This window comes from Oncorhynchus mykiss, chromosome 2 (assembly GCF_057628025.1).
Source record: "Oncorhynchus mykiss isolate SJ-2025 chromosome 2, ASM5762802v1, whole genome shotgun sequence".
In the NCBI taxonomy this organism is placed as follows: Eukaryota; Metazoa; Chordata; class Actinopteri; order Salmoniformes; family Salmonidae; genus Oncorhynchus; species Oncorhynchus mykiss.
Genome location: NC_143023.1, coordinates 21,448,020 through 21,466,639, shown reverse-complemented (window position 1 = coordinate 21,466,639; position 18,620 = coordinate 21,448,020). Strand labels below are relative to the sequence as shown.

At 42.2% G+C, this 18,620-nt stretch overlaps 3 protein-coding genes across 3 annotated transcripts; all 3 read right to left on the bottom strand.

Annotated features, from left to right (window-relative positions):
• Nucleotides 1-816: 816 nt before the first annotated feature.
• apoc4 (apolipoprotein C-IV) lies at nucleotides 817-2,143 on the bottom strand. Its single transcript, XM_021624406.3, has 4 exons — nucleotides 1,879-2,143; nucleotides 1,556-1,601; nucleotides 1,352-1,436; nucleotides 817-1,233 (listed from the first exon to the last, which is right to left on the bottom strand). Exons 2-4 carry the CDS (start codon nucleotides 1,599-1,601, stop codon nucleotides 1,059-1,061), a joined length of 306 nt encoding a protein of 101 aa, XP_021480081.1. The 5' UTR covers nucleotides 1,879-2,143; the 3' UTR covers nucleotides 817-1,058.
• Nucleotides 2,144-4,105: 1,962 nt separating this feature from the next.
• Nucleotides 4,106-8,385, bottom strand: LOC110537939 (apolipoprotein C-I). Its single transcript, XM_021624419.3, has 3 exons — nucleotides 8,322-8,385; nucleotides 4,546-4,687; nucleotides 4,106-4,417 (listed from the first exon to the last, which is right to left on the bottom strand). Exons 1-3 carry the CDS (start codon nucleotides 8,374-8,376, stop codon nucleotides 4,351-4,353), a joined length of 264 nt encoding a protein of 87 aa, XP_021480094.1. The 5' UTR covers nucleotides 8,377-8,385; the 3' UTR covers nucleotides 4,106-4,350.
• Nucleotides 8,386-14,900: 6,515 nt separating this feature from the next.
• LOC110537922 (uncharacterized) lies at nucleotides 14,901-18,372 on the bottom strand. The gene is made up of 4 exons (XM_021624394.3): nucleotides 18,308-18,372; nucleotides 16,975-17,128; nucleotides 16,273-16,560; nucleotides 14,901-16,152 (listed from the first exon to the last, which is right to left on the bottom strand). Exons 1-4 carry the CDS (start codon nucleotides 18,348-18,350, stop codon nucleotides 15,810-15,812), a joined length of 828 nt encoding a protein of 275 aa, XP_021480069.1. The 5' UTR covers nucleotides 18,351-18,372; the 3' UTR covers nucleotides 14,901-15,809.
• Nucleotides 18,373-18,620: the final 248 nt, after the last annotated feature.

Below are 18,620 nucleotides of genomic sequence, written 5' to 3'. Positions count from 1 at the left end.
CCCATCTCTGTCTGTCTGTCTGTCTGTCTGTCTGTCTGTCTGTCTGTCTGTCTGTCTGTCTGTCTGTCTGTCTGTCGTCCACACAGAGACAGCTGAGAGAAACGTCCTGCAGGTCACACACATCTCCCGTCCAGTCAGACACCCCTGCTGAACCTTGTATCTCAACTGTCAACTCTCACCGAGATAACACTCCGATTTCAGCACAGTCTGTAGATGTCCCTCCCATCTCTGTCTGTCTGTCTGTCTGTCTGTCTGTCTGTCTGTCTGTCTGTCTGTCTGTCTGTCTGTCTGTCTGTCTGTCTGTCTGTCTGTCTGTCTGTCTGTCTGTCTGTCTGTCTGTCTGCAGTCCACACAGAGAGAGCTGAGAGAAACGTCCTGCAGGTCACACACATCTCCCATCCAGTCAGACACCCCTGCTGAACCTTGTATCTCAACTGTCAACTCTCACCGAGATAACACTCTGATTTCAGCACAGTCTGTAGATGTCCCTCCCATCACTGATGTCTCTGTCTATCTGTCCGTCTGTCTCTTTCTTTCTGTCTCATTCTTTATCTCCCTCTTTGTCATTCCCTGTTGCTTTCTCTCTGCCTTTCTAAAATCTATTCTCAGTCTCTCTCAGCTTTCTACTTCATTCAGTTCAGAGATTGATGAATGTGAGGAGTGTAGACCGTGTCAAGGGAAATTGAATGAAAAGGCACAACACTATAATGGTACAACTAAATGTTTTTTAAATTTTTTTATTTAGTTTGAATTCATTTTGGGGATTCACAATAGTTAATTGACTTACTCAGATGCAATATGTGAGCCAAAACGGTATGATTACTAATACACTCTATGGCAGTTTTAATACTATCACAACCCTTGTGCTGAGGTTAGTGAAACACCAGTAAATGTGTGTACTCATTCACCGGTCAAATCATACAGCATTGTTCACGCGCTCTTCTAGTTGTAATCCCTAGTGCATATGAACATAGAATCAGCCCTAGAATCACCTTGCATGAATACATGTGCTGGCAGTGAGCTGGGTGGGTGTTTGTCTGCCTTAGATTCAGGTGCCATTAGATGGGTCTGTACTGGTCGATCTTCTCCTTGACTCTGTCCCAGAAGGAACTGGTGGAGGCTGAGGCCCAGTCCATGTAGGGATCAGCCACTGGTTTGATGTGGTCCTCGTAGTACGCACCAGCAAAGGCCTGCACTGCCTCTCTTATTCTCTGGGCTTTAACTTTGGCTGCCCTGTAAGACACACACACAAGAATAAATCAGTTGGAAGCAGCATCCACTGAGCGCACGCCTTTTACCCGTATCCTTAAAACGGCATGGTCGGCCATGGTGACTGTGTGTCTGTTTGTACCTGTATGTCTCTGTTGCCCTCTGCAGAACCCCCTCAGAGTCAGAGTCCTCTGGGGCTGGCATCTGGGCCACTATGGACACACATGCTATGGAGGAGAGAAGTTACAGTAGGTTACAGTAGGTAACAGACTACCAGTCCATGTCAACAGTTCAATGGAGGATAGACTAGATAGAGAGTAAAAAAAAATGAAATGCACGGCCACACCTTGAATGAGCAACACGAGAGCAACTAGCTTCAGTTTCCCTGGCATCTGTCAAAGAAACAGAATGAGACGGAAGACTTGGCTAAAATACACATCTCACTTAGAAAATTGATATTACATATAATTAAATTATTCAATAAACAGTACATTACATTTTTCATCACCCCAAACAAAACTAATCATACATTCAAATGATATATCACTGATATGTATATATATTTCTGTAATCAACGGTATCACTCATAACAGCTGGCCTCCAGTATAAAAACAGCTGGTCAATACACAATTCAAAGTAAGTGAAAGAGCATTTTAGGGAGCGTTTTACCTTAGTGTTTGTTCTCAGTATTGTCAATCTGTTTGGTGGAATCAAGTCACTTCATTTGAATTAGAGGACTTCTCACAGCGCTTTGTCTTGGTTGCATGTGTACTTTGTTCTTGTTTTGGTGACCACTGACCGATGGTCTGTTTTTGGGTGGGAAGTGGTGGACTGATTGGATTGGCTTAGATGATCAGTGAGTCAGTCGTAAGTAGTCCAGTGTTTCGATGCTCTTTATTTATTTAAGTTCTGAGAAAAGATTTTTCAGCGTATTCTGCAAAAACCGAAACGTGATAATTCCCTTTAGATTATATATATATATATATATATTATTTTTTTTGCCTAGCTAAATTATCTTACGTCATTGGCAAATAATTTATTTTTACCTAAAAAAAATGGTTAACACAAAATATCTTGACAAATATTGTGAAATAAGATACATGACTTGTGTCTGCTGCTGCAGTATCAACTTTTGCCCAAAAGAAACACTAACTCTTAGCAACACATTTAAAAAAGCCTCTCATGTTAAACCTTCATCCTTGCATTTGCCAAAAGGTTACATTAATCTCTCATAATCTTTTCAATTTGAAGATTGTCTGGATAGCTGCCCAAAGTTCCTTTAATAAAGACGAGTGGACATGTTGGCTTGTAAGTATTCAGACCAGGTCTTTATATCTCTGTGCTCCATTAAGAAGACAGCAGGTCAATGAAATAGAGTACTGTTTTGAACTAGACCCAATGTCTCAGTCAGCAGAACTCAAGAGAGGAGTCCACTTCAAAATACCTCTCTCTCTCCCTCTCTCTCTCTTCTCTCTCTCTCTCTTCTCTCTCTCTCTCCCTTCTCTCTCTCTCTCTCTCTCTCTCTCTCTCTCTCTCTCTCTCTCTCTCTCTCTCTCTCTCTCTCTCTGTCTCTCTGCAACACATCCGTTTCAGGCATAATGCTGAATGTCACACTGATACATGACCAACTGTGGATGTCATTTTCAAATCTTGTTTTCCTGCTATTGCTTTTCCATTGATGCCCTTTGTCCATTCGCCTCTTCACCTCTGGTCCTGTTGACAGACACAGGACAATAGTTGGTTGTTGTGAGAAGAGGGTACAGAGAGCAGATTAAAGCTGCCCACTATCATGACACTCCACCAGAAAATAGGGTGAAAATATGAGTATTCCCTGGTGGGGTGCACGACCATCTTGCCCCTTGGACCCCTCTAACCCCCCTACGTCTGACCCTTGACCTCTGGTCAAACACAGGAGCAGACACAGGAGCAGATTCCAGTAAACAGGGACAGCATAGTAATCATTAACTGCCTTTAGCCCGGGCCTTGTGAAATTTGACCTGGTTAGTGTCTCTCAGTAAAGCTATTGACGTGTGGATATCCAGAGTGATCCAAGATATCCAGAGCATCAAAGTGTGTCGGTTGTGTTGCATTACAGAGTGTTCATTGTTAAGGAGAGCTCAATAACAGCATCAATCCAGAGTCCATTTGTGATTGTGACACAAGTTTGTATCTTTTTTAAGGGGAAGCATATCTTAGCACAAGAACATGAGGTTTCAAGAGATTGAACATTGTTCACAGAGATACTTTTCAAGGCTGCACACAACCAACATGTTGAATGGAAGAAAGGGTCTATTGACAGACACTTGTCTTACTGCTGAATCTCAGTTAGAGAAGTGTCTGGGCAAAATGTGAAATTACATGTGTTGCAGACTGCTTTTAAGTATAGTATCTTTCAGTCAGAATGCACTGATTCTTTCTCTGGCCATGGTGTTTTTAACCCCTGTGTCATACTGGGCAGCTGACCATTCACTTTGACCACATTAACATCCCATACCTATCCCACAATGCATCATAAACAGAGACGATACAGTATACATGTTATGCATACTGTCTGTATTATGTGTACAGGTCTTCATGTCTTTCATATCCTTATAAAGTCGTGCTTCTACATCTGCGTTGCTTGCTGTTTGGGGTTTTAGGCTGGGTATCTGTAAAGCACTTTGTGACATCAGCTGATGTAAAAAGGGCTTTATAAATACATTTGATTGATTGATGTGCCCCCCCATTTATTAGTTGAAGAGACACTTGTCAAATAAAAATCCTTGCCAATCAAACTCATTGTCCAGAATAACTTCTAACTTGTCATTGCATGGATTTATTGACCTCTTTAAAAATGAGCAGGTTGACTTCTTACTGTAGCAAATCAAATGCAGAATATAACAACCCACAAATATAGTTTTATCACAAAGGTATCTTTATTTTTCAGGTTATTAAAGCAAGCCATGTTTTTTAAAGCAAGCCATAACAAGTACACAGAGATGACATCAGTCTCTTGAGAGAGGTGAAATATAACCTTTGTGTCTGTCGGCACAACGCACATGTCAGCGTCACAGCAACCGCGTCACCAGGCAAGACAGAGCAAGAAGAGTGATGGGGGCGTGGGGGGTCTTAGACAGGCAGGGTCAAAGGTGTACAGGCTTACTACTGCTTGGGGAAGGTCTCGTCAACCTTGGCCTTCATCTTGTCAAACTGCTCAGTGAACCAGGTCCTGGAGACGGGGAGACAGACACACAGTGAGTCATTTCAGTCTTTAATTATTTCACTTCATACTAATGTAGATCTCCAATTAATTTAATGTTGGGTTATGTTTTGGGGTGTGTGTGTGTGGGCATGTACTTGGTCTTGGTGGCGAACTCGCTGTCCCCAATCTTTTCAAACATGTCCTTGGTCTTGACGGTCAGGTCATCAGTTAGTTCCTTCATCTGATTGCCGAAGGTGGTGAAACGCTCCTCAATTGTCTTCTCAGCCTCCTGAGCCTCTGTAGAGAGAGAGAAAGGAGGCAGGGTTAGAACTATGAACAGAAGGACAGAGTCTTAGATCTATGAACAGAAGAACAGAGTGTTAGAACTATGAACAGAAGGACAGAGTGTTAGAACTATGAACAGAAGGACAGTGTTAGATCTATGAACAGAAGGACAGTGTTAGAACTATGAACAGAAGGACAGAGTGTTAGAACTATGAACAGAAGGACAGAGTGTTAGAACTATGAACAGAAGGACAGAGTGTTAGAACTATGAACAGAAGGGGAGAGTGTTAGAACTATGAACACAAGGACATTGTGTTAGAACTATGAACAGAAGGGGAGAGTGTTAGAACTATGAACAGAAGGACAGAGTGTTAGAACTATGAACAGAACGGGAGAGTGTAGAACTATGAACAGAAGGACAGTGTTAGAACTATGAACAGAAGGGGAGAGTGTAGAACTATGAACAGAAGGGGAGAGTGTAGAACTATGAACAGAAGGACAGAGTGTTAGAACTATGAACAGAAGGGGAGAGTGTAGAACTATGAACAGAAGGACAGAGTGTTAGAACTATGAACAGAAGGGGAGAGTGTAGAACTATGAACAGAAGGGGAGAGTGTAGAACTATGAACAGAAGGACAGTGTTAGAACTATGAACAGAAGGGGAGAGTGTAGAACTATGAACAGAAGGGGAGAGTGTAGAACTATGAACAGAAGGACAGAGTGTTAGAACTATGAACAGAAGGGGAGAGTGTAGAACTATGAACAGAAGGACAGAGTGTTAGAACTATGAACAGAAGGGGAGAGTGTAGAACTATGAACAGAAGGGGAGAGTGTAGAACTATGAACAGAAGGACAGTGTTAGAACTATGAACAGAAGGACAGAGTGTTAGAACTATGAACAGAAGGACAGAGTGTTAGAACTATGAACAGAAGGACAGAGTGTTAGAACTATGAACAGAAGGACAGAGTGTTAGAACTATGAACAGAAGGGGAGAGTGTTAGAACTATGAACAGAACGGGAGAGTGTAGAACTATGAACAGAAGGGGAGAGTGTAGAACTATGAACAGAAGGGGGGAGTGTAGAACTATGAACAGAAGGACAGTGTTAGAACTATGAACAGAAGGGGAGAGTGTTAGAACTATGAACAGAAGGACAGAGTGTTAGAACTATGAACAGAAGGGGAGAGTGTTAGATCTATGAACAGAAGGACAGAGTGTTAGAACTATGAACAGAAGGACAGAGTGTTAGAACTATGAACAGAAGGACAGAGTGTTAGAACTATGAACAGAAGGGGAGAGTGTTAGAACTATGAACAGAAGGACAGAGTGTTAGAACTATGAACAGAAGGGGAGAGTGTTAGAACTATGAACAGAAGGACAGAGTGTTAGAACTATGAACAGAAGGGGAGAGTGTTAGAACTATGAACAGAAGGGGAGAGTGTAGAACTATGAACAGAAGGACAGAGTGTTAGAACTATGAACAGAAGGACAGAGTGTTAGAACTATGAACAGAAGGGGAGAGTGTTAGAACTATGAACAGAAGGACAGAGTGTTAGAACTATGAACAGAAGGGGAGAGTGTTAGAACTATGAACAGAAGGACAGAGTGTTAGAACTATGAACAGAAGGACAGAGTGTTAGAACTATGAACAGAAGGACAGAGTGTTAGAACTATGAACAGAAGGACAGAGTGTTAGAACTATGAACAGAAGGGGAGAGTGTAGAACTATGAACAGAAGGACAGAGTGTTAGAACTATGAACAGAAGGACAGAGTGTTAGAACTATGAACAGAAGGGGAGAGTGTTAGAACTATGAACAGAAGGACAGAGTGTTAGAACTATGAACAGAAGGACAGAGTGTTAGAACTATGAACAGAAGGACAGAGTGTTAGAACTATGAACAGAAGGGGAGAGTGCTAGAACTATGAACAGAAGGGGAGAGTGTAGAACTATGAACAGAAGGACAGAGTGTTAGAACTATGAACAGAAGGGGAGAGTGTTAGAACTATGAACAGAAGGACAGTGTTAGATCTATGAACAGAAGGACAGTGTTAGAACTATGAACAGAAGGACAGAGTGTTAGAACTATGAACAGAAGGGGAGAGTGTAGAACTATGAACAGAAGGACAGAGTGTTAGAACTATGAACAGAAGGACAGAGTGTTAGAACTATGAACAGAAGGACAGAGTGTTAGAACTATGAACAGAAGGGGAGAGTGTTAGAACTATGAACAGAAGGACAGAGTGTTAGAACTATGAACAGAAGGACAGAGTGTTAGAACTATGAACAGAAGGGGAGAGTGTAGAACTATGAACAGAAGGGGAGAGTGTAGAACTATGAACAGAAGGGGAGAGTGTAGAACTATGAACAGAAGGACAGAGTGTTAGAACTATGAACAGAAGGACAGAGTGTTAGAACTATGAACAGAAGGACAGAGTGTTAGAACTATGAACAGAAGGACAGAGTGTTAGAACTATGAACAGAAGGGGAGAGTGTAGAACTATGAACAGAAGGACAGAGTGTTAGAACTATGAACAGAAGGGGAGAGTGTAGAACTATGAACAGAAGGGGAGAGTGTAGAACTATGAACAGAAGGACAGAGTGTTAGAACTATGAACAGAAGGGGAGAGTGTTAGAACTATGAACAGAAGGACAGAGTGTTAGAACTATGAACAGAAGGACAGAGTGTTAGAACTATGAACAGAAGGACAGAGTGTTAGAACTATGAAGAGAAGGGGAGAGTGTTAGAACTATGAACAGAAGGACAGAGTGTTAGAACTATGAACAGAAGGGGAGAGTGTAGAACTATGAACAGAAGGGGAGAGTGTTAGAACTATGAACAGAAGGGGAGAGTGTTAGAACTATGAACAGAAGGGGAGAGTGTTAGAACTATGAACAGAAGGACAGAGTGTTAGAACTATGAACAGAAGGGGAGAGTGTTAGAACTATGAACAGAAGGGGAGAGTGTTAGAACTATGAACAGAAGGGGAGAGTGTTAGAACTATGAACAGAAGGGGAGAGTGTTAGAACTATGAACAGAAGGACAGAGTGTAGAACTATGAACAGAAGGGGAGAGTGTTAGAACTATGAACAGAAGGACAGAGTGTTAGAACTATGAACAGAAGGGGAGAGTGTTAGAACTATGAACAGAAGGGGAGAGTGTTAGAATTATGAATAGAGAAGGGAAAATCGTCAGGAAAATGAGTAGACTGAGGGTTTCATCATGAAGAGAGAGGTAGAGAGAGAGAGAGAGAGAGAGAGAGAGAGAGACAGACATAGAGAGAGAGAGAGAGAGAGAGAGAGAGAGAGAGAGAGAGACAGATAGATGGTACATGTGTGTTCATAATAATAAATTTGTATTGATGTGTATTTGAGGCCAGACTTATGCATTCAGTAGTAATGGATTTGTATAGACTAGTATCAAGTGTATTTGTGTGTGTGTGAGGCTGTGTGTTTGTGTACATGCATGTACATGTGCATGTGTGTATGCATGCATCTGTGTGTTTGTGTGAGAGAGAAACATCACACACGTGTCACCAGTGAAAATGCGTTAGTATTGACGCCAGTATTGAGGGAGATGAATGAGCAATAAAATGATTAGATAGAGTGAAAGTGTAATGGCTGCCTAATAGGGTAGGGCTTCAAACCTGTGTGTGCAGCGAACACAAGCATCAACACGGCAATGGCAATGGACAGTTTCATCTTGACTGTTGGCTGCAAGGGAAGGAAATTTAGCAACAAAACACCCTGCCTTTAATATGCTCCATCATAAAAAGGTTTGCATGATGAGTTAGTTATGAGTTCAAACAAAATCCTAGCATTATGCCGTCAGGGTTTCATCAGGAGCTGTGCTAAACAAGTGAAATGTAAGCCATCCTAAACAATTATTATTGTTGTAATAAATGATCAACAGCTGTTTTGTTAGTGCGGTCAGAACAGTGGACAGCTCCCTCTGCGTTCTCTAGCCTACACACAACTTCAATAAGTGACTTTACATCAGCAAGAAAAAAAGACTTTGATAGCCTTACATTTTAGATTAAACTCGACCTGCATTTGATTAAATTAGTAAACTAACATAACAATTGTTTCTATTAATATCTGTCCTGAGCATTGGATGGGGTTCAGAAACAGAAGATAGGCTGGATGTCTTTCCCGCTTGTATAAACTACACCTAGATGTCGCCACAATACCGCAAACAGATTTTGAGAGACTGGTATAGATTTATAGAAAGTTTGGGGTATAAAATAAACAAATACATTGGCGACATTCTCGTGCATTTATTTGGAGTAAATAAACTGATGAACAAAAGTCTCAGATATACCGACCTATGTGTTTGCTCAGATAAGAACAAAAACATACAAAGATAGACATTTGAAGTAATAACAATGAAAGGAAGACTCTAGAAATGCCAGTGAAAAGTAGGTTAATCTTACCTGTTTTCCGTCTCAGAGAGAAAATAACCCCAGTGTGTCTGACAGACTGACTGGAGTCCCTCTATATATCCCAGGACGCTGACGTAATCAGTAGTCACCAATTCTGACCTATGGTGACCCCGCATCGCACAATGAAGAGCACGCCAAGAGTGGCCTACTCCCACCTTCTCCTCCAGATTAACCAACCCTCCCCCATCTCCCTTTTTCGGAGAGCCCAGCTGAGGTATGGTCCATGTCCTGTCTTGTTTCAAACCATACATGATCACATATTTAATCAGATTTTGTGGGAATGTATTTATTTGACTAGATCTGTAATTCACAGTCTGATCTGGGGGGGGGGGGGGGGGGGGGGGGGTTCATCCTGCCTTAGGTTTTATAATGTGATATTCATTTGTCATAAAATATCCATTGTAAATCATCAGACTGTGAGTGCACAGAGATACAGACCTAAAGTGGACTATGTCCATTAAACTAGGTCACAAGATACTTCTACTACTACTTAGATATTGATACAGTTCTGCAGTGGCATCACTAAACAGCACGGCATTGACAGTGCAGATCTGTCTCTGAGTCCACCAGACCAGTCTGTTTAGGGCTGTATTCAATCCATAGCACTGAAGATCTGCGACAGATAATGAAAGGTAGTGTTCCCATCGTTGCGTTGACTGCATTCAATGACCTTTGCATTTTAAAGCAGATCTTCTGGCAATACGGATTGAATCCAGCCCTTAGTCTTTTTGGCAAACAAGTATTTGGGCCCCATTCCATCCTTCCCTCCTCCCTTCCTTGAAGTCATCCCTGTTCTGACTTCTCTGAATAGATGAACGCTGTGTGATGAAATCCTTGTTGACACCTTTCAATTTCACAATATAAAATATAACATGTGCACTTCTTCCCCTCTGATCTACTTTCAGTGCCATTACCCTTCACTGACCTCACACACAGATCTGTGTGATCAGTGTTATCATGTGATACAGAATGCACAGCATCCTATTTGTCCACTGTTATGTAAATCTGATAGAAGTCCATTATATTAGTGCTCCGCCATGCTGTCTCCAAGAGAGAGAAGCTGGGGTCAACAAGCCTCTACTGTACTGGAATAGCCAGTACGTAACTCCAAGTCCAAGAACTACAAAGTCTGGCAAAGTCTTATGGCTTTATTTGCACTATTCTTAAAATAGTAAGTCTAGAAGGTCCTTCTCTGTGTTGGAGCATACAGGGGTAGTGGACTACAGTTTGTTGAACTATAGTAACCTCTCCTTAGTGCTGGAGGGGTATGTATATTTTCCTCATTGCAGCACTTCCCTCTTTACACCCAGCCCCTTGCTGCCCACGGCAGGGTGCCCATTCGGTGCTGATGGCTTTAGCCATATGAAACCCTGTTATGATGCACAGATGACCATTGTCTTGCACCTCTTAATCACACAGTACCCATTCCTCACCTGTGGTAGAGTGTCTTTGTGTGATGCATGAGGCGTGAACGTGCATGTCTCGCTCGCTCATGAATTGAAATAACAAGCCGTCTGATAAAAGACTGTTTTTCCCCCTTCTTTTGCCAAAGGGCTCCTGTGGTGAATGGTTTGTGTTCCAGCACCAAGATGGGGGAAGAGGGAGGAGGAAGGGTAGTAAGAGGTAAAATCTCTGTGGGGGAGTTGTCGGGGGTTACTGTCGGTTTTGCTCTGCCAACACCTGCTAGTTGGAGCCCTTTGTTGCTTCAGCCGGAGCCAGAGACACCCAGGAGCAGTATAGTATGTGAGAAAAAGTGCTGACTGGCAGAATGCTTGTGGTTTTGCTGTTTTCTCCTTGGCCAGACCGTTACAAATACATACAGGGTTTACTATAGTGTAGGACACTTCACCCAAACACGACCTTCCAGTATAGGAGGAACAGAAACAAACTGGGACTCAATAACAGTTCACTTCAACACAGAGGTTGTTATTAGGAGTGTGACCTGATTTAGGGGAGAGGTCATTGTAGTCATTGTTGCTCTTCTTGACTTCTCATTGAAAACAAGGTCACATACTTGAAATGGTATGCTACTTTTTAAGGTTAGGGTTGAGTAGAGGTGGTTTACTAGACACAGTTATTGCTTGCATGGATCATTTTTTCGACCGTTTTTTTTCCTGGTTAAAAGGGAGCACATTTTAATGTAGATCATTAAGAAGCTTGTGTTCATATTTATAGACTTAATCACGAAACGGTGCTTCAACTTCGAGAATAAAGATGCCCATAGTGCTATTGTATACAGTGAAAATGAACTTGGTTTAGTTTATTAAAACTACCATGAACAACAACACTAAAGTACTGTAGGTGTACAGTTGACTGTCGGAAGTTTAAATACACTTAGGTTGGAGTCATTAAAATTCATTTTTCAACCACTCCACAAATTTCTTGTTAACAAACTATAGTTTTTGCAAGGCAGGTTGGGACATCTACTTTGTGCATGACACAAGTCATTTTTCCAACAAATCTTTACAGACAGATTATTTAACTTACAATTCACTGTATCACAATTCCAGTGGGTCAGAAGTTTACATACACTAAGTTGACTGTGCCTTTAAACAACTTGGAAAATTCCAGAAAGTTATGTCATGGCTTTAGAAGCTTCTAATTGACATCATTTGAGTCAATTGGAGGTGTACCTGTGGATGTATTTCAAGGCCTACCTTCAAACTCAGTGCATCTTTGCTTGACATCATGGGAAAATCAAAAGAAGAGCAATTTCTAAACTCCTGAAGGTACCACGTTCATCTGTACAAACAATAGTACGCAAGTATAAACACCATGGGACCACGCAGCCGTCATACCGCTCAGGAAGGAGACACGTTCTGTCTCCTAGAGATTAACGTACTTTGGTTTGAAAAGTGCAAATCAATCCCAGAACAACAGCAAAGGACCATGTGAAGATGCTGAAGAAAACAGGTACAAAAGTATCTATATCCACAGTAAAACAAGTCCTATATCGACATAACCTGAAAGGCCGCTCAGCAAGGAAGATGCCACTGCTCCAAAACCGCTATTAAAAAGACAGACTAAGGTTTGCAACTGCACATGTGGACAAAGATCATACTTTTTGGAGAAATGTCCTCTGGTCGGATGAAACAAAAATAGAACTGTTTGGCCATAATGACCATCATTATGTTTGGAGGAAAAAGGGGGAGACTTGGAAGCCGAAGAACACCATCCCAATTGTGAAGCACTGGGGTGGCAACATCATGTTGTGGGGGTGCTTTGCTGCAGGAGGGACTGGTGCACTTCACAAAATAGATGGCATCATGAGGAGGGACAATTATGTGGATAAATTGAAGCAACATCTCAAGACATCAGTCAGGAAGTTAAAGCTTGGTCGCAAATGGATCTTCCAAATGGACAATGACTCCAAGCATATTTCCAAAGTTGTGGCGAAATGGCTTAAGGACAACAAAGTCAAGATATTTGAGTGGCCATCACAACACCCTGACGTCCATCCCATAGAAAATATGTGGTCAGAACTGAAAAAGCATGTGTGAGCAAGGAGGCCTACAAACCTGACTTACACCAGCTCTGTCCGGAGGAACGGGCCAAAATTCACCCAACTTACTGTGTGGGAAGCTTGTGGAAGGCTACCCGAAACATTTGACCCAAGTTAAACAATTTAAAGGCAATGTTACCAAATACTAATGGAGTGTATGTAAACTTCTGACCCACTGGGAATGTGATACAATAAATTAAAGCTGAGATAAATCATTCTCTTTACTATTATTCTGACATTTCACATTCTTAAAATAAAGTGGTGATCCTAACTGACCTAAGACATGGAATCTTTACTGGGATTAAATGTCAGGAATTGTGAAAAACTGAGCTGAAATGTATTTGGATAAGGTGTATGTAAACTTCCGACTTCGACTGTAAGTGCTTTTTTCAGTAGGGGATTGGTGGAACAGAGAAGAGAGATAAGTGGTTGCCTCCACTGCCTGGCTTCCAGCCTAAATGTTTACTTGCTGGCCACTATCCTACACTTCAGAGGCAAACTTCAGAGGCAAAACTCCATGTTTTGTTTGGTCTGCCAGAATGCCTTACTATTACTGTGTGTTTCTGGTGTTTACATGCTCTTTTAAACCTGATTTATCAAGGTCAAACCTAAAATCTCTTGGTTAAAATCTATTTTGCAACACAGACTGGGTCCAAGATAGCAGCAGGGTCAGCGATATTACAAGTCAAATTGCAAAATTGAAAAACTAACTGTAGAGCCATCAAAAGCAATTATCATAGGATTTGTGTATCTATATGTGTGTGTGTGTGTGTGTGTGTGTGTATGTGTGTGTGTGTGTGTGTGTGTGTGTGTGTGTGTGTGTGTGTGTGTGTGTGTGTGTGTGTGTGTGTGTGTGTACCTTCGTGCAGATCTGTGTATCTTAGACAGGAGAGGAGGGTGGAATAACTATTAACATAGTAGATGAAAACACAAACATGGTTCCTGAAACCTGCTGGGATAATGAGAAAGGAATGTGAGAGCAGATCCCGACAAGCCAGGACCCGGGAAGCAGGGAGAGAGGGAGGGAGGTACGGAAGGAGGGCGGAAAGGGGACAAAAGAGAAAGAAAGACCTGCAGGAGGGGGTGGAAGGCCCTTTAGTGTTTGGTCAATCAAGCACCATCTGTACAGATTAGGAGAGGAATTGACAGTGTGTGATGAGAGGGGTGTATGGGTGGTGCGGGAGGGTCCTAAAAGAAAAGGTGAAAGAGGGATGTGGGTTAGGGAGAAGGATAGGTACCCTGAAAAAGGCCTTACTGAAAATCATCAGACATATCCCTTGTGTTGTCCCTATAAACGTACATAACAACAGCCTGAAGAAAGTGTATTATAAAGAACCTGTGTGTGTTTATGAGTGTACAGGTAGTAGAGAACTGCCTACAGGGGGTTTAGGGTTGGTATTTCGGGGTTAAAGACATGGGATCTGGGGATGGGAAAAGAAGAAGGAGCATGACATGATGAGGACATTCTGTCCAACCTATTCCTGGAGCCTCCAGATGTGATGTTACATGACATTATAACCTAACGTAGATCTCAATTCAACTTACGCTGTTTGTGGTTTATAAAGACTAACACTGAATTACTGTATGTCAGGGGTCAGAAAAAAAAACCAACCCTGTTCCCGGAGAGCTACCCTCCTCTATGTTTTCTCTCCAACCCTGTTCCCGGAGAGCTACCCTCCTCTATGTTCTCTCCAACCCTGTTCCCGGAGAGCTACCCTCCTCTATGTTTTCTCTCCAACCCTGTTCCCGGAGAGCTACCCTCCTCTATGTTTTCTCTCCAACCCTGTTCCCGGAGAGCTACCCTCCTCTATGTTTTCTCTCCAACCCTGTTCCCGGAGAGCTACCCTCCTGTAGGTTCTCGCTCCAACCCTGTTCCCGGAGAGCTACCCTCATGTAGGTTCTCGCTCCAACCCTGTTCCCGGAGAGCTTACCCTCCTCTATGTTCTCTCCAACCCTGTTCCCGGAGAGCTACCCTCCTCTATGTTTTCTCTCCAACCCTGTTCCCGGAGAGCTACCATCCTCTATGTTTTCTCTCCAACCCCAGCTGTAACTGACCTGGTCCAGCTTATCATTGTTATCAGAACATGATGCATGATAGAGGGAATTTATAAGCATAGGAATGTCTTGATTTTGTGTGTTCATCAACCATAGATTGTAAGATGAAGATCCATCTATATTACTGTAACTACCTCAGTTGTCATTGTAACTAACAATAAAGAAATTTCAAAGTTGAAAAAAGTTGATAAAGATTTGACAAGAAAAGAACACACTGACAATTGAGCAACTCTTTACATATTTTATTTCCGCAGCGCTGGGTAGCACACTGCAGTCAGCCAGACAGCCAGTCAGCCAGACGAACAGTGTGCTATGGTGAGCAGCAGGGCGTGTTACATTGTGAAGTGGCAGAGACACTCTGGCCAAACTGAATTAATACAGACAGGTAATATATGGACCCTGTGAAGTATACCTTTTAGTTTCATTGTCATATTCACGTCATATCACAGTCATAGTAAATACACTCCTATATGAATCACAACAAATACAGAGCCTACAAAGCAGGTGTAGATACAGAATCATAGACAAGCAAGGAACGGAGTGGTTCTTTCTTTGGTTCTGGACAGACTGATGCTAGTGCTGGAGAAAAGCCCAGTCTTAATTCAGTGCAGTTATTGAAATGAAGGACAGGGACAGCGCTGGAATGGGCCGGAGACAATTTGGCTCACGATTGTTAGATACTGTTTCAACCCCACTTGTATCCCGTACAGCAGCCTTAGAAACCTGATGCAAATTAGTAGAACAATTTGGAGGAGACATCTAGAGGACGTATAATGAGGAAGACAAGCAAAGCAGGTTAAAAACAATGGCCTCTTGTGTGTTTAAGAAAGGCAGTATTGAGTGTGGCTCTTGTGTTCTGAGATGAGGAGATAATACAGCGAGAGAGTGATTGAAGTGATTTAAACAGTAAATGCCTTTCTGAGGCCTGAACAGACATAAAGGACTGTGTTTGTCTGCTCAAGACCCCTTCAAAGCTCTGCCATCCTCACCCCTCTCTCTCTATCAACCCCCCTCAACCAAAACACAGTGCCAACAGTGAGAACAGCATCAGTTTCATTTAACTCCCTCCTCCTCTCTGTGGTAGCTAGGTGAATGGTGGCACAGTGCTTCCAAACCCCTCCCTCCCCTGGGTCCATTTAGACAGCGGTCTCCTTGACCTTGTCCATGGCGGTCTGGAGCTGCTCACGGATCTTGGCGGCGTAGGGGGCGATCAGGCTGCTGAGCTCATCGATCTTGCCTTCCAGGGTGGTGCGCAGGTCCTCGGCGGTGGCCTCCAGCTGCTCGCGCATGCCTTCAGCCTGGGTGGAGACCTGCTGGCTCAGGTCCTGGGCCTGGTTCTTCAGTAGGTCAGTGAAGCTGCTCAGCCTCTGGCCGGCGGTGTCGTGGGCCTGACTCACGAAGGGCTCCACACGCTCCTTCACGAGATCCATGTTCTGGGAGGTACGGGACTGGATCTCACCCAGGTAGGTGGCCACGGTCCTGGGGGAGGGAGAGGCAGAGGGGGTTTGCATCACTTGGAAGACATTAAAACTGAATTTTGAAATTCTATGTTGGAAAGCAAGCTGTTACAGTACATTGGCTGTTGCCATCTATACTTACTTGCGGATCTCCTCGGTGTCCTTGTTAAGGCGTTTCTTCAGTTTGCGGGTGTAGGTGTTGGCGCGGTTGTGGACATCATCAGCATTCTGCTCCATCATAGTCTTGAGCTCTCCCAGGTACTGTGTGCTGCGCTCCTTGGCATCAACCATGTCGGTCTGGAGCTTGGTGGTCAGAAGCTGCAGGTCCTGGCCCAGCAGGGCGGCTGTGTCCTGGGAGTAGGGCCCCAACTTGGTCTGGATGTCCTCCCTGTACACGGTCAGCTCAGCCACGGTGTCAGTGATCAGGGTGCTGCGGAGAGGGAGGCATATTTAGAGATGGTCACAAAGTAGGTAGAGGGAGACATTGCCAGTGACGTAAGGGGACACAGGGGTACAGGGGGGAGGAAAGGGGAGGCATGGTCAGGGACACAGGGGTACAGGGGGGAGGATGGGGGAGACATCGTCTGGGAAATCGGGAGACACAGGGGTACAGGGGAGACATCGTCTGGGAAATAGGGAGACACAGGGGAGAGGATGAGGGAGAGAGGAGAAAGAGGGGAGGCATGGTCAGGGACACAGCAGGGAGGATGGGGGAGAGAGGGGAAAGCAGGGAGGCATGGTCAGAGACAGTCACACAGCACAAGGCTAGAATGGAGAGTGATGAAGTAAAGCATATGAGCCTATATCACTTCAGAATGAAATTGTGTTACAATGTGCCACTCACTCAAGTTCTCTGCTGAGCTGGGAGGCCTTGAGGTTTTCCACCAATCCGTCGGCTCTGCTGTTGATCTCAGACACATAGGTCCAGAAGCGCTCAACGTTCTCCTCCCAGAGGTTCGGGAGGGCCTCTGCCTGGCGCACAGCGCGGGCATGGCAGCCTGCAGGGGGAGATAGAGAGCTCTGAGGTGAGGTGTCAATAATATACACCATCAGGGGGGTTAAATCCAGTCTGGTAATGAGAGAGTGTGGAGCCTTGGTACAGTATGAAGCCTAATTATAGAAGTGTTACAGTATTGGAAGAGTTGATCTTAAAGACTGATTTCAGCAAGGAGTCAGTAAATGCATTCATGTACATACAGTTGACTAATACTAAATATATATACTGCATATACAGTTGACTAATACTAAATATATATACTGCATATACAGTTGACTAATACTAAATATATATACTGTATATACAGTTGACTAATACTAAATATATATATACTGTATATACAGTTGACTAATACTAAATATATATATATATATATACTGTATATACGTTGACAAATACTAAATATATATACTGTATATACAGTTGACTAATACTAAATATATATACTGTATATACAGTTGACTAATACTAAATATATATATACTGTATATACAGTTGACTAATACTAAATATATATATATATATATACTGTATATACGTTGACAAATACTAAATATATATACTGTATATACAGTTGACTAATACTAAATATATATACTGCATATACAGTTGACTAATATTAAATATATATATATACGTTGACTAATACTAAATATATACTGTATATACAGTTGACTAATACTAAATATATATATACTGTATATACAGTTGACTAATACTAAATATATATATATATACTGCATATACAGTTGACTAATATTAAATATATATACTGTATATACAGTTGACTAATACTATATATATATATACTGTATATACAGTTGACTAATACTAAATATATATACTGTATATACAGTGCCTTGCACTGGATTTCTTCACATTTTATTGTGTTACAATGTGGGATTAAAATTTATTTAATTTTCATTTTTTGTCAACAATCTACTCAAAATACTCTGTAATGTCAAAGTGGAAGAAAAATTCTAACATTTTTTAAAAGATGAATAAAACATTTATAACTAAAATATAGTCGTTAATTGTAATGAATTACAATTAAATCCATTTAAGTCCCACTTTCTAACACAATAAAATTTGAAGAAATCCAAGGGGTATGAATACTTTTGCAAGGCACTGTATATATTGATAACAGTGTCAAAAGGGAACAGTGTAAACCCAGGTTTACCAGAGATGACTGCCAGAGCAAGGATTATTGCCACAGCCTTCATGATTGATTGACAAACAGATACACCTATGAAAACAGACATAGACGAAGTCAGACAGTGGTTGTGTATCAAAGCTATAGAAAACAAATACAACAATATACAAAAATACAATGTTAAATCATTGGGATATTGGCTGAATTTTTTTGTTGTTGAATGAAGTAGAATACTACTGTGAAAAATAACATTTCATAGACGCTAAATGTCCATAACTGTACTCACTGAGCTCTTTAAGAATAGAAACTAAACTAGTTCATTGCAATTAAACGTTTTAGA